Genomic DNA, 14,502 nt, shown 5'->3' with positions numbered 1-14,502 from the left:
TCTGGCTATAAAATATACTCAAGTATCCTACAGAATCACGCTATTGGTATATGATGTTCAATCCTTAGGTAGACGGGGATTTCTTTGCATAAGAAGTTAGTAAGATGTGCATTGACTGCCTATCCAGGGCACTGCATTTAGTAAATTTCACTAGCTATAGGCAACAAACTTTAGGCTCACACAAACTAAAAAGACGAGTTTTATCTTCATTCCTACGAGTTCAGAAAAGTAGAAAAGCACCTGTAGAATGCTGGAGAGTCATCATCATTATCATTATCATTTTCATCATCATCATATCTTCAATCTTCCTCCTGAATGCGTAGTTTTCAAAGCGAGTGTTTCCCCCCACGAAACACGAGCACTTCGTCCAGTCTTTTAGTTCTTTGCTGAGCAGCCCACTTCTTGGTGGCTGCAATCCTCACTTCAGGGCGGCAGCAGGACACATGCCGCAGCCTTCAAGACAGGAGCCTCTTGCTGATTTCTTCCACATACCTGAAGCTTCTCACTTGGCCATCACATTAAAATGTTCACCACAACTTCTTGTGCAACCAAACACGGTTACAGACACTGTGTGAGCCCAAGTCTGTGCCATGACTAACTAACCCTAACAGATATTGAACAAAACAAGATATGGATAAAGTATGTAAAAATAAGTATCCCCATAAGGAGGGGCTTACCTTTCCCATCTGCATTTGAAGAGTCATCCTGTAAAGAGAAGTCTGGATAAGTAAATTTATATTTATAATGAAGTTGCATACTCTCTCAAGGTATAGAATAAATGTCAATCTCAAACCTAAAACTTTACAAAATGGTTCTTTGAGAAGGTGTAAACAACTTCCTGCTTATGAGTACTTACATGATCAAGGCGTTCAGAGTAGTTGAAAGTCATCTCATCTTCCAACATCTTGTCTTCATCCTCCAACATAAGGTTTATGGAGTCATCCTCCATGTTGCGGGTGTCTTCTTCGTCTGGATGATGACCCACCTCATCTTCACCCACTTCCTCGGACTCTTCCATGCCTGGGGGAGAGCAAGACAGCACAGGTGTACCAGGGGAGGTGCAAGAGATCACCTTCTGCTTTGCAATATGCTAACATAGAAACAGGATCCCTAGAACAACTTCCTAAGCTACAATGCCATCATCATGATTCACTACCAAAAACAAATTCAACTGAAAATGAGTAAATAAAACAATCAGGAAAAGTATATAAGACCCTATGTAGCAACCTATCATCTTCCAAAAACAACCTATCATCTTCCAAAAACAACCTATCATCTTCCAAAAACAATAAACTAAATAAATATACAATTAACTGAAACAAGGATACTATAATATAATAAATTCAGCATCTCATTACCACCTAAAACAGGAACCTTCCTAAATTTTTAAAAAATAAAGAATTCCAAGTGAAATGTAGATTTCAGGATACATTTTCCTCTAATTCTATGCAATTTCCATCTTCTTTGGATCACATTTGTTATGTGTGGAGTAACTATATACACTACCAACCATTCTTTAGTCTCGGATTGTTCTTTTCTTTGTAAATTCAAGTTGTCCTGTTGCTTCAAATCAGAACTTTGCTCAAGACATTTTGCCATATCCTTCCAATTTCAAATCCAATGAATGTGGATTCATTTTATACAGAATCCTAGAACTAATAATCAATTTCATCAATGCTTTCCTGACTAACAGTTATCAAAATATCATCTTCCTCCTCAAGCTTAACATATAGCATTACCCATTTCTAGAATCCTTTATTTATATGCAGAAATCTAAGATATGAATATCTGTCTGGTTTTTCATCTATTACCACCTCCTTTTTATAAATTTAAACTATAAAATTTCAGTTATGAATCTTGTCTTAGCTCTTACAAAATTCCTCTACGGAATATCAATAATCAAATGGTAATCAAACACCTTTTCACTTCTACCAATATTCCCCTTTTTATAATGCTGTTACTGATTACCTCTGTAGCTTTACTTCCTGTTTTTACTAATTACTGAAGATTAGTTCTAATTGTTCACCAGAATAAAATGAGACACCTATTTCAAATTTTACCAATCTTCAAATTTTGTTGTTTGCACAATATAATTCACAATCAACAGGGCACCAATTATAACAAGAAACAAACTTTAATATCTCCATATTTCAAGACAAACAAGCTCTGGAAGTTCAAACTATCAGTTCTACTTTTCCTGGTTTCAACTTACCAACTTCTTCACAGGGGTCAGCACTCTCCTCAGCCTTCATATTCTCCTCATCCTTCTGCTCTACTTCAACATCCTCACCTGTGGCATCAACTGTCTGCGTCTGTCCCTGAGGCTCGCCCTGCTCCTCCTCTTCCTCTTCCTCCTCCTCTTCATGGTTGGCAGAGTCACCATTCACATGGTTCACCATTTCTTCATCTCCTTCTGCATCAACAGATTCTGTGCAAGGGTGAGAATGAAGGGTTCATACAAACCATCCCAGTTTCATGTCCAAATGAAATTCTCATACATAGTTAGCACATTAGAAAATTACCACTATATTACTACTTACTTCTGTTTGGCTTTGCAGGTGTGCTGGGTAAACTGCCTTCAAAATCAAACTCATCTGGATTCTGTCCTTCATCTTCTAAAGCCTAAAAAAAGAGAAAAGTTTCAATGATATTCCTTTCCAATGGTAAATTCAAAGTTCCTGTAATGGCCACTCTTCTTATAAAAGATCAATATTATATATACCTTTAAAGCAACTTCACATTTTTGAGGTGTCTCTAAATTGATAAATACTTTCGGCAAAGACAAGAGGCAGTCAAAATCTTCTGTATAAAAAAAGAAAGAAAGAAAGAAAGAAAGAAAGAAAGAAAGAAAGAAAGAAAGAAAGAAAGAAAGAAAGAAAGAAAGAAAGAAAGAAAGAAAGAAAGAAAGAAAGAAAGAAAGAAAGAAAGAAAGAAAGAAAGAAAGAAAGAAAGAAAGAAAGAAAGAAAGAAAGAAAGAAAGAAAGAAGAAAGAAAGAAAGAAAGAAAGAAAGAAAGAAAGAAAGAAAGAAAGAAAGAAAGAAAGAAAGAAAGAAAGAAAGAGGGAGGGATTGAAGGAAGGAGGGAGGGAGGGAGGGAGGGAGGGAGGGAGGGAGGGAGGGAGGGAGGGAGGGAGGGATTGAAGGAAGGACGGAGGGAGGGACTGAGGTATTGAGGTATTGAGGTATTGAGGGAGGGAGGGAGGGATTGAGGGATTGAAGGAGAGAGAGAGAGGGGGAGAGAGAGGGAGGGAGGGAGGGAGGGAGGGAGGGAGGGAGGGAGGGAGGGAGGGAGGGAGGGAGGGAGGGAGAGAGATAGATCTAGGCCCCTACAATGACTATAACCTGCATAGATCATCAAATTCATTCATTTCTGAGGAACTGGATTTATTCCACCTCACCAACCACATCCTGAGAATTTCAGAAATTTCTTGGTATAAGAAAGATTTGAAACTATGTAACTCAAATGGTCAAAAGATCCAACTTTTCACATTAGGGCTTCTGCACACCATTTCCTACATGAAAAATGGGGAACATCAATTGTTTTATGTAACTGCCATGGCTATAACCCCAAAAAACATACATTTTTGTTTAATTAAAGTAAGTAGTTGAAAGATATAGCAACAAGTTTCTGATAAGAACTAGCAGTGGGTGACAAACTCATGACAACTATAAAAATATCATGTTATTTCAAACAACAGTTTCATAAACCTAATAGGAAGCTGTAGATGCAATCTTTAGACTAAAGGATTGTACTCTAAATGAAATTCACAATCACCAAATTCCAGACAGACATTTCTATATTTGCCTACAATAAATAATTATAAATCCACACAGCATCAGATGTTTTGCACCTTAGTTCCAATTCAGAGGAACAATTTTAACTGCTACGTATTTTTATTTTATGTTTTGCTATGTTAGTGCAGCTCCTTTCTAACCCCTCTACAGCATTTGCAATCTGTCTAACAATATCACTGAAAGCTTTGAGTCTATTCATTGCAAATACATTCATTGCAATGGTTGCTCAGTAATCAATAAGCATAAATCTCTGCCTCCTCCTCGTTTCATATTGATCAAATATATCTGTGTATGTGTAACAAGTACAAAGACTGGGATAGTCGCAAATATGATTCACACTGCATTCTTTAACCCAATACTGCCGGGCCACACCTACTGGTATCATAACAAACTGCTCGGTCTGCGGAGTATGGCTGTATGCCACGGCAACACGCCAGAGCACTTGGAGCAGGATGTTCGGGTTGATGTACCGGACTCCTGCACCCAAAGTCTGCTTGTTGCCATTAATCTCTAGAGTGTTGAATTTTAATTTATTTTCTTCACCCCTTGATGGCGGGTGAAGAAGAAGATGAAGAAGAAGAAAAACTATGCTCTGGAGATCAATGGCAACACGCTGACTTTGAGCGTGGGAGTTCAGTACATCAAGCTGAATCACCGGCTCGTAGTGCTTTGGCACACAGCTGCAATACACTGCGTGACCCGTTAGGAAGGGGTTAAGGGGACTGTCCCAAACGTGGGGGGGTGGAGAATTGGGTGTTTCTGAGTTAGCTAGCCTATGTCATACATACATGAAAGAGGAAATTCCCAAACAACAGTTTGAGCCTAAATTGGGTTATTTCTTGGGTGGCACAAGGGAATAAGCACCGACAGGTAAACTGTGTATAACTACATTGCGATCTTACATACAGCATTTGATGAGTTCGTGAATGACCAAAGATTGCTTATACCAAAAACTATGACAGAAATAGTTTGTGAGATTTTACTTAAAAAATGCGAGTTTCATGTATATTTACGTGGAATGTGCTACCAATCAAGACTCCCTGGTAATACGCAATAGCTTATGCATGGGTCTGTGATGTTAAAAAATAAGAGCATAAATAATGATAATATTTTGGTTTGGATTTACTATATTTGTCTGTGCTGTCCACCATCGGCAAACAGGGTTTTCATTTGAAGTTGGTCCTTCCTGTTGCAAAGAGCACTTCAATATGAAGTTTAACTCAGAGGCAGGATTTTGATCTTCATAAATAAGTGAAAAATTGATTGTTTTACACCGAGGATGATAGTGCTCTAAAATAAAAACTATATGGAACTTTGAAAATGGTTATAAGCATTCATTTAGTAAAAAGTTAACACAGCTACTGCACCTTTTACATGTTTCATAAAAGAAAAGAAAAGAAAAAAAAAAAAAAAAAAAAAAAAAAGGAAAAGAAAAGAAGTGTGATCTGTGAACACTACTGTAGGGTGTCAGTACCATATTTACATAGGATGCCGATCCCATCCAGGTGTCCAATTATTTTTGATCACTTACTTGCAAAGATAATGCATTCAAATGGCTGAACACCAATGTTATTCTAGTTTACCATGCATAACGGACATCTTTTTAAAATATCAATAAAAAAAAAAAAAAAAAAAAATGGTTTATCTGGCATGAAAGATAATTTTTCCATTCCGTAAAAATGGGTTGAGTCCTATTAAATGAGGATGATTTAAATGGTTAATCTGATGTGCGTGTTTTGCATACATATTAACTTTCTCAAAAATTAAAACTACCCAGTGACCAGCCACCCTGCCCTTTTGGAGTGTGGGATAAATTCAACAGCTTTGGAAATTCTTGCCATAAATTAATTTCACTTGTTCTATACTTCTCAAAATTGAACCATGTGTTGTGTTCATGGTAGGATTATATATATAAAATTATTTTGTACTGATATTGCCACCCACAGTTCCCCATCTCTTCACAATCAGATTTGAGAGAGAGAGAGAGAGAGAGAGAGAGAGAGAGAGAGAGAGAGAGAGAGAGAGAGAGAGAGAGAGAGAGAGAGAGAGAGAGAGAGAGAGAGAGGATTAGTGATTTTTGGTTTAGATTAGTAGTCTTTATAATTTCATGCTTTTATTATGTTTCAGACAGGAACCTTTACTTTCATACCCCCCCCCCCAAAAAAAAGGAGGGGGGGGGGATGATATACCTAACAAAATTGAAAGCAAAGACTTTGTAAAAAATGCAAAGAACACTAAATGAACTTTACTTTCTCTATAACATCATTAGGTTTTGTGAAGAAATAATGGAGATAACTTTGGCATTTGTACAAATTTCCAAAATATCCACTTGCACCACAGCCAATGAATAATTTTGATTATGGTCTAGTCACATCTGTACTATACCTAAACCTGAATAATTTCACAAAACTAACAAAGTAAGCAAAAGGCAAAGGCATAATATATGACTAGCTCGTGTTTTGCTCTTTATGAAGAGTGCTTTTGCTGCCTTGTGGAACCTATTTAAATTTAACTTTGTTTAAAAAACATTTCTAACCACAGGCAAACATGTTGGATATATACTTCAAAGTAATATTATAATGAATTACCCTTTTCCTTCTTGCAAATATACATATACATATATATATATATTTATCTCCATCAAGCCACTATAATTTCTAACAACACACAGAAATCTGATCTATATCCATTTGTGTTAGATCCATACCTCCCTATTGTATCCCCTTTAAGCATCAGAAAGTTGCAGGAAAGCTTTCACCTTCTTGAACATTGTACCGCTTAAACTGCTATTTACATTTGGCAGTGCAATAATCAAACTATATCTTTTACCAGGCCTTCTGCAAACTTTCTCGTAGTTATTTCGCCAGATGTTATTGAAGCCCACTGTAGATTTCCACTCTGAAAAGGGTACCAAACACTCAAAGAAGTGAATGCCAAAACCATTTCAAACCTGTATTCAATACTTTCTTCCCAAATATGTGCCTGATGTATTTAACACTTACTAAAGCAATAGCATGAATACTCAAGTTTTGCTTAAAGAAATTTCATTACTTCTAGCTGTAGTGTATGCATGTAGATCTGGAATATAACCGACGCTTGCCAATGTTTTAGTATGCAACATTGTTCACATGCCTTTCTACACACATTTGTTAATATCAGTTTAACCTTTATTTATTATACCTTCAACACTTCAATCCAGGTGACGTGACCATCACGACATGAAAAAATCTGACTCAAGTGGTGGAGAGAGATGATATAGTCTATGCAAAGAAAACAGTCAATAACCTTCTGGTTAATGCAATTAAAATTTGAAAATATAGACATTGGAAAATGGCTAAAGAGCTAAAAACACTTAGGCATAAAACGAGACAATAACTTTGCAAATAGGAGGCATAGTGTCTTGTCATTGCACAAACACGCTTTAACCCAATTCCACCAGGTGGTTTCCCGATACAAAAACCCTCTCTCCCAGGGTATATTTATAGTGGCCCAGGCCCCACTGCCAGGGGTATTGTCAGCACCATAGAGTGCGTGGCATGACCACGTGTCCCTGGAAAACGAGACCAATGCACCATGTCATGTAAACATATGCCACCCAGAACATAGTCCAGGCATGGACTATGAAGGTGATATTCTTGTAGAGGACAAACGTTGTAGTCCTACATATAAGGAATGGTCTGCAGGAACAATCAATTATGCCACAAACAAAGGAAAAAAGATTTTGGAAAGTGCCACTCGGTGCTCCTGTCCACTCAGACAGTGCTCAAAGGAATGCCCAATTGTTGCAACCTTTATTATTGAATGGATTTTGTGATGTGAAGTTGTGGACTTGTACTAGAATGTGTTACTAGGAGTGACATACCTTCTAGAGATGAAGTCTCAAAACCAGAGTATCATGCAAACCCAAAAATCCAAACCTAACCTTTTCTGCCTTCTATTTATTGCCTAGACATGAAGGGAAATTACGATATAAAACAGGTTGAAATTAAAATAGAGAACAAAAATGTATACGAGCAAAGAAAAAAAACAAAAAAAAATTAAAACCGGCCGATGAAAGTCTACAGACCAACTTGCCAAATTTAAAAAACTCTACTGGAATCAAACCTATCGTTCAGTAAAAATCTACGGGAATTTACATAATTCAGATCCCCTGTGGAAATCATACAATGCATCCTAACCAATAAACCAACCTAACCTCAACTCTGTGGGATTTATACACTATCTATAAATTTCCTAGCAAGAGGGCTCTGCTCCCTGAATGCCCGTGGTATTATATACACCTAGCCAAGGGGCTATGCCCCCTGAGCCCCTGTGGTATTATATGTCTAGCCAGGAGGTATAGGCCCCTGGACCCACAGGGTAAAACTATATACCTTTAAACAGCAAAACATCAAACTTCTCTTCACTACTGGCTATGGTCAGAAACACTTGTTTTCTAATCCCTTTTTTCAGCATTTGGGGAACTCGATGGGCTCAAATATTAGGCTAAGATAGAAACCAATGTCTCTTTGATCTGTATATCCACTATATGGCTTCAAAAATGACCTAGAATCGATGCAACACAATTAAAATGAAACATCACCAGCGTTTATCAATGAATGGCATCACATGGCCTATCAAACCTCTTGGTGGCAAAATATGCATGCGCACAAGGTTTATACACAATTTTTAACACAAATAATTACCAAAACACATAAAAGAAGTATAATAAAACTAGAAGAAGGAATTACATACATGAATTTAACCCCTTCACGACGGGTCACGTCTCTGGACATCATAACAAACCGCTTAAAATGTGGCGTGCAGCTGTACACTGCAGCAGCGCGCCAAAGCGCTCCGAGGCGGTGATTCAGTTTGATGTACCGAACTCCCGCGCTCAAAGTCAGCACATCACCATTGATCGCCAGAGCGTAGTTTTTTTTTTTTTAGTTTTCTACACCCATCACCAAGGGGTTAAAAATAAACAAGACACTGGTAATTACGAAACAATCGTTCTCACAAACACGTAGCAATACACAGATAGCTTGACAGATTGCACTAATGAGTTACGCATCACATCTGTTTTGGTCCTCGCAAGGTAAACATGGATGGGGACTTTGAAAATGAAGGGTTGATCTTCTCTTTTGTCCTGTATTTCCCTAATTTTTGATATGCACACCTTTTGCCATATATGAAAATTGTCTTGGTTTTCATCAAGGTAACCACTACATACACTTATTTTTACTGTAATTCTTGTTGTCATGCATGGAAAACTTTCCATTCATCCTCGCAATGTAAACAAGTTAAGCAACTTAGCCAAAATGGTGTGATCATCTCTGTTCTTTGATGTATAGCACCTTTGGAAAAGCATTTGCACAAGTCTTGGCTTGTATCGTTTTATAATTTCTTACAGGTTTTATTACTCAACTCTGCCACTACCTCCAACTATAAGTTGTCCAACACGTCACCCATGCATAACAGATCAAAATAAATCATAATAATCACATTCTCGACGTTTCACGAAAGTGAAATTGCGGTCCTTTAACAAAACCATTCACTCATTACATCTCGTCGTGTGTACATTATCACGAGGATATTAACACGATCGTAGAGCCACTCGACACCACTAACATGTTCTAAAGATGCGAACTTGAGGAAAGAATGAGAATAATAATAAAAGGCCAATATAATAACACGCCATGTTGGGCAACGTGTCTAGGAGCCAGCACCTCTCCGCCTCTTTCTATTCCCTCACCTTGCGTAGTCGATCGGTAAGGACGGCCTTTACACCTGTTTTGTCCAAGCCGCGTTTCTCGAGCTCAGCTCTGAGATCTACCACCCTTAAATCGTCTATTTTCTTCGTCTTTCCCTCCGTCGACATGATTTCTGCGCTGTGTGGGACGCGTAGTCACTGTGACGTCATCGACCTGCGCACAGTCCCGGATGCCCACCTTATTTTTGCTTTATTTGCGGGTTTTATCGTCTTAAAATCCATTGGTGAATGACAGAAAGAGCTCAATTTAAAGACTAAATTATTCCGATTACATTTTAGAACAATTCCCTTGATCTATTTACGCAACATGTGTTACGAACTTTTCGAAGAATTTCAGACTGTGTTAAACTCCGACAACAACATTGTTGGAACGCACGAAAGGCCGACAACTTTCTCGCTCGATAAACTAAGAAATATTATCAAATGGCACAAATAAGAGAGTTACACATTTTATTTCTCTTGCACTGAGTTGTAGACTACCTAGAGAGATGGTGTGGAGTCTATGCAAAGAAAACAATCAATTACCACCTTGATGATGCGAATCAAATGGCATAATGGACATTGGAAAATTGCCAAAAAACTAAAAACACTTATGCGTAAAAAGAGGAAATAACTTTGCAAATAGGAGGCATACAGTCTTGTCATCGCACAAACGTGTTTTAAGGGGTATTGGATGGCACACAGTTCATAATGGTAATACAGTAACTTCACCCCAAAGTTACTGAATAAGTAGTTTTGGATCTTGCACTTTACTCTGTCCCTCTCAGGTTGACATTTCAGTAATTTGTACCTCAAGAGAACGATTTATAAATACAAAATTCAAATAGACTTTAAAGCCATAATTTACAACTAACACTACAGTGAGTAAACACTGGTCTGTTCCTAACACTAATGGTCGCACTAGACTTTTCTGGTTATCAAAATCAGGGTTTATCAGTATTCTTTACCCACATCTTTCTTCTTCATGATCTAGAGCCAAATATCTTCAAACATTTTATTCTAAATATAATTGTGTAAGTATAACAACAATAACATTTTGGCGCTAGCCATGCCAAGGGTGGTAGCATGTAACTGATATGTACGTATAGAAGGGTTGTAGGACCTGGATTGCGTATCAGTAGTGAAACAAATGATTTAGTATTTAATATTTAAAAAATTATACCAGATACATTAATCTACATAAATATTTTTTCAGGTGCTAAACTGCCAAAAACTAACATATTCAAACATGACCAAGGCAATATATATCCAGCACAAGTTTTATCTTGCTACCAACAATTTTCAGGTTAAGTTTCAACTAGCCATCTTTAGAACGGAAAAACATATGCATGTGACAGAGCTATTAAATCTAAGAAACTAAGTTTGTACTCCCGTCGCAACTTAGATATAACGTTATTAGTTATTAGACAAGCAAGAGTCACAGAGCCCGAAATGAAAATCTTTAATATTTTAAAAATTGTCATCTGATATCCTTTCCTACTTATTGTAAACAAAACAATGACGCCTTTTACTTTGTAAATTGTATTGTAATATCTTAATTTTGTACGTATAACCTTTACATGATGGAGAATTTGTTTCTGCACAAATGGGTATGACAAAGCAAGAGTAATACCATGATAGTATATATAGTAACTAATAAATGTCTTACTCTGCGCAAATCGATGAGCATGACACTTATTACGGGCAATTTAAAAATGTCGCACGCTATTAGGCGAGTTTCTGTCGGTGTTTTTATAGCATTTTACTGTTTTATATTATATGTGATATCAATAACCACCAGTGCTGATTATAGCATCTCTTAATCGGAAGTAATACATTCAGATTTCATTTGATACACCACCAATATAACAGCGATAGAGAGCGCAGGCGACTTAACTGTCTTTGCGGATACTGAAGGTGACGGGCAATCGTGGCGGTAGAGCTCGACACTTCTTGCGTGGCAGACATGCTCATCACTTAATTAATTCAATAAACCGAAATCCATCATAATAACAGCTGATATGCAAACGGCGCATTAAAAGATCGTGGTTATGCTCATCTTCTGATAAAACTTTATATCCATACTCAAAATATGGAAACCTCTAGCTTTACCGTAAGGAGAGGGAAGGCGGCTGATTTACGTGAGCTACATTTATGTAATTTCGGGTACTGTTTGTGTATTACGCAAAAATGAGAATCGCTCCTCCACTATATTTTATGGTCGCCCATACCCCCCTTCAGATAGGACAGAGAAGGTCCTACTCCTGCCTGTTCCAATTCCTTTTGATGAGATAGTTCTAACGAGAGCGACTAATGGTGAGTTTACTAAATAAAAAATAAAGTTCATAGGGTGCATCTTATAATACTTCAAAAACTCTATCAAAAAACATATTGAAAACTGGTCGAGTTTTACAAATTACGAAATACATCTGCCCCTGGAAATACAACCAAGTTGAGGACGACATAATATGCAGAAGTGTAATAACCGAGGCGCGACGATATGTTTTGTACAATTTAACAAACGTATAACGAAAACCGGCAAAATCTACATATTTATTGCACGAAGTACATTTCTATTAATAAGCACAGTCATGCAATAAAAAAAAAACTTGCTTCTAACAGGACAATAATCTACGCAGTATTAATTAAAATTAATGGCGATTTGGTTATTGCAAATGGCAGCAGTTGAATGACTGACTGCCGTCGCCGCGCGCGACGAAATCGGGCTAAAACATTCGTAGTTACGCAAGACGGGCAATAATTTTAACCTACTGCCGACGGGCATGGCGTGTATGTACATGACATACCCACTGAGTTTACTTGTTTAAATGTTTTTTACACAGATGGCTACATTTGTACTAGGTACCCGATGACCCAATAACGAGTACTGCCTGTATCGCCCGTTCACCCTTTTCATTGATTTCCGAAAACATTTTACGTTATCTTATTTTGCTATTATTAAGGTTGATAACATTAGAGTAATTGTAATGTTTATAATAAAAATAACACCATCGATATTCATAGCACTCGTTAAAAAAAAAAAAAAAAAAAAAAACTTTTTCCCGCCAATTCAAGGAAAGGTGAAATCAGGTAAGGTCAAAAGATCAACTCATTGACTCCTTTGTGGTAAGCACTAGCAGAGCCATCTATGTACAAAGACATTAAACAAAAGTATAAAAATGAGCACAGCATTTTCCCCGGCGGCAATGGGTTAAGCTGAGCAGCTTGACCTCCGAAGTATTTTGCGCTCAGGCAAAGGTCAATAAATTCCATCGTACATTTTAAAACATGTATAATCGTTACCATATTTGACGATAATTATCACTAAGGTTTGCAAACTGTATAGCTAATGTGTTCAAAGTTTGTGGTTTGAGAATAACATCCGCGTAGACTGCGTGTGCCGCTTTTTTTCTTTACTCTGCTTCATTTGTACTACTATCTGTAAATGCAATCAATAAATAAAATATCGTTGCTGTTAATGAGGCCTTATGCTTAAATTAGATACGGTCATAATGAAAAAAAAAAAAAAAAAAAAAAAATGTGGTTGGTTGAAACTTGAAATTTAGCAATGGTATGTATATATCTACTTAACTGCACAACGATAGGGAACATGTAAGGAGTCGACCATAAGGATTATTTGTGGCATTACCATTCGTGTCGGCATTGTATTTCTTGTACTGACGATTGCAACCTTGGTAAATATTCTGAATACCTTGGCATGACCGATCACGACGATAATGGTATCGATAGATTCCACTCACATTCTACTACCCATAAACATGTTGAATTTTTGTCATGGAACCTCAACCCCCCATATTCTTGATCATGATAACAGGAGAGGACATGAAAGGTACTAGGGAAACTGCAGGGTAAAATATGTATGTCACTTTTATCTAGTGCAGAGATCTGTGCTTCCTGGGGGGCTACTGCCCCCAAACCGTGCAATGGAAGACAAAGAATCCTCCATGGTATTTAAACCAGGGTAGAGAGGACAACCGACATGCAGTTGTGCCTAATGCAGAGTCTGTTCTATGCTCTATCCTGCTGTACATGTGGTGGATCCTTTGTTTTCCCCCAGCCCCCTGCATTTGACTATATATTGACCAATTCTCTGTATATCATTCATATTTTACACTGCAATTTCCCTGGTACAATTCCTCTGCTATCAGGCCAAGATTGTGGGTGAGTGGTCCATGGCATATTTTCTATACATTTGTGTAGCAGAGCGAGATGAATCCATTGATACCACTATTATTGTGATTGGTCATGCAAAGGTATTCTGAATATATACTGCTACAATGACAGGGAGCATATCATAGCTTAATGCATCTTTCATGTAAATATTAACCAAACTTAGCTGTGCAGTATCTCAAAATAAACGATCTTGGGGCATATAGCTCATGACATCATATCCTATCATTGTTACTTTTAGAAATACATTGTGCTTTTAAAGTACTTCTATATTTCAATTCATATACAAAACTATACCAACATACTTTGTTATCCATACTGTAATCTACGTGAATCTCTTTACTTTCCATTGCAAATAATATAAGAGTGTTTTGGTTTTGTTTAGCCAGTAACCACACCCCTTTCTCTCTCCTGGGAACTCTACAAACATCACCATAGGCACCAAAAGTCTTCCTAACCTGGGTTCTCCACCCTTGGATCCCTACCTGATTGCCATGGACCTATTCTCCATGTGGCATTTGTAGCAGCTTCTTACTTCATTTCTGCCTCCACAGATTGTTTCTTGTATTAGTGAGTGTAATTTATCTCCTTGATTATCATTGTGTACCTGTATTACGTATACCAAAGTATACATTACAGACTTGAGGAGGAAATACTATTGATGAAGTGTCTTATTTTAGGTAATTTTTCAGAATAACTTTGTATAACTGATTGCGACAAAATTGGTATCAATGATTTTTCTCACTCTATGCTATCCTAATATATCAAAATTATACCACAGAATCC

At 37.3% G+C, this 14,502-nt stretch overlaps 1 protein-coding gene across 10 annotated transcripts in view; it reads right to left on the bottom strand.

Moving 5' to 3' along the window:
• LOC125033583 (SAFB-like transcription modulator) overlaps positions 1 to 14,502 on the bottom strand; it is a 32,545-nt gene that overhangs the window by 15,538 nt on the left and 2,505 nt on the right. For 3 of the 10 annotated variants that reach the window (XM_047625217.1, XM_047625228.1, XM_047625223.1), the window contains exons 1-6: positions 9,529 to 9,694; positions 6,624 to 6,692; positions 2,541 to 2,622; positions 2,213 to 2,428; positions 857 to 1,020; positions 678 to 705 (exon numbers count right to left, since the gene is read on the bottom strand). In XM_047625217.1, coding sequence (XP_047481173.1) covers positions 678 to 705; positions 857 to 1,020; positions 2,213 to 2,428; positions 2,541 to 2,622; positions 6,624 to 6,692; positions 9,529 to 9,654 — 685 coding nt within the window. In that variant the 5' untranslated portion in view covers positions 9,655 to 9,694. Of the gene's footprint in view, positions 1 to 677; positions 706 to 856; positions 1,021 to 2,212; positions 2,429 to 2,540; positions 2,623 to 6,623; positions 6,693 to 9,528; positions 9,696 to 14,502 lie in introns of those variants that run through there. The other 7 variants (XM_047625220.1, XM_047625221.1, XM_047625227.1 and 4 more) reach the window with 6 other exon arrangements.

Source organism: Penaeus chinensis, chromosome 16 (genome assembly GCF_019202785.1).
Source record: "Penaeus chinensis breed Huanghai No. 1 chromosome 16, ASM1920278v2, whole genome shotgun sequence".
Taxonomy (NCBI): domain Eukaryota; kingdom Metazoa; phylum Arthropoda; class Malacostraca; order Decapoda; family Penaeidae; genus Penaeus; species Penaeus chinensis.
The sequence above is the reverse complement of the archived record's forward strand: the minus strand, read 5'-3'. Positions and strand labels throughout refer to the sequence as shown.